This window comes from Emiliania huxleyi (genome assembly GCF_000372725.1).
Source record: "Emiliania huxleyi CCMP1516 unplaced genomic scaffold EMIHUscaffold_10965, whole genome shotgun sequence".
Taxonomy (NCBI): domain Eukaryota; phylum Haptophyta; order Isochrysidales; family Noelaerhabdaceae; genus Emiliania; species Emiliania huxleyi.
The window spans coordinates 1-1,057 of record NW_005201813.1 but is presented as its reverse complement, the minus strand read 5'-3'; the positions used below and the strand labels follow the sequence as shown (position 1 = coordinate 1,057).

The window sequence follows — 1,057 nt, the reverse complement described above, 5'->3', positions numbered from 1 at the left end:
GGCGCGCATACCATCAGCTGTCTCCTGCAGGTGAGGGAAAGGCGCAAATCAGAACGATGGGCTTGCCCATCCCGGAGTGGTTCGACTCCACATGAATCCGAGACGGTGACGGGAAGCGTCTCAGCGGTCTCAGGCCCAGTGAGGTAGTGCGCGGACTAACCCGGATCCTGCTGAACAAGTTCCTCTTGTAGCTCGATCGGTCACACCGCCATCGCCGTCGGGGAGAGGGGGGACGACACTGCTTCTGCAGCGTGCACCTCGATCCTGCACCGTGTTTGTTATGACCCCCCCCCAATGAACACACCAGTGAGGGAGGGCGAGACGATCGAGGGGTCCCGTACCATGCGGAATCGACCCTATCCAGTGCTCAAGTGCTCAAGTGCTGCTGCTAAGACAGAAAGAAAGAGAGAACACGGCGATCCGAAGCGAGTGATGGGAGGAGGACAAGGGAGACCGGTCCAGAGCCACGCCTCGCTCTTTGTACATGCTTCTCCACCTCCTCACCGTGGCCTTCACTGCGCAAGACGGCCCTCCAAACGACTGTTTCTCCTGGTGCCTCCCGTCTCTCCTCGGGCCGACCGCGTCCGCCATCCCGGGCGTGGCGCCGCCGGCGAGTGATGAAGCAGCAAAGCGCATCCTCGGCGCGTCAGCAAAGAGCATAGGCGACGTCGGAGAGTACCTCGACTGCGTGCGCATCACAAACGGCACGCACGAGCCTATCGCTGCCTATGCGCTGGCGCGCTTCTCGCTGCCGCTCGGCGGGGCCACCGCGTCGCCGACCGCCGGCGCCTCCCAGCATTACGGCTGCTGCGTGCCAAAGGCGTGCGGCGCAGAAGAGCTCGAGCGAGGCTTTCGGGTCACTCTGCCGAGTAAGCTCAAATCCGCCACCGAGACGGCCGCCAAGACCGGGGCCGCATTGGACGCCATCGCCGCAGCGATCGACGGCCTCCCGCGCAACAGCAGCTTTTCGGCGGCGGCGGCGGCGCTGCGGCGCGACGCGGCCACAGCGAACCAGTCGCACATGCCGCGGGCTGCCGCGGCGCTCTCCGCTGCCGCA

General features: G+C 65.2%; 1 protein-coding gene across 1 annotated transcript; it reads left to right on the top strand.

The window, feature by feature from the left end:
- Positions 1 to 436: 436 nt before the first annotated feature.
- On the top strand, positions 437 to 1,057 carry EMIHUDRAFT_460895 (hypothetical protein; the record flags this gene model as incomplete). Its single annotated transcript, XM_005792113.1, has 1 exon — positions 437 to 1,057. A coding segment is annotated over exon 1 (573 nt), but the record flags the coding sequence as incomplete, so codon positions are not given.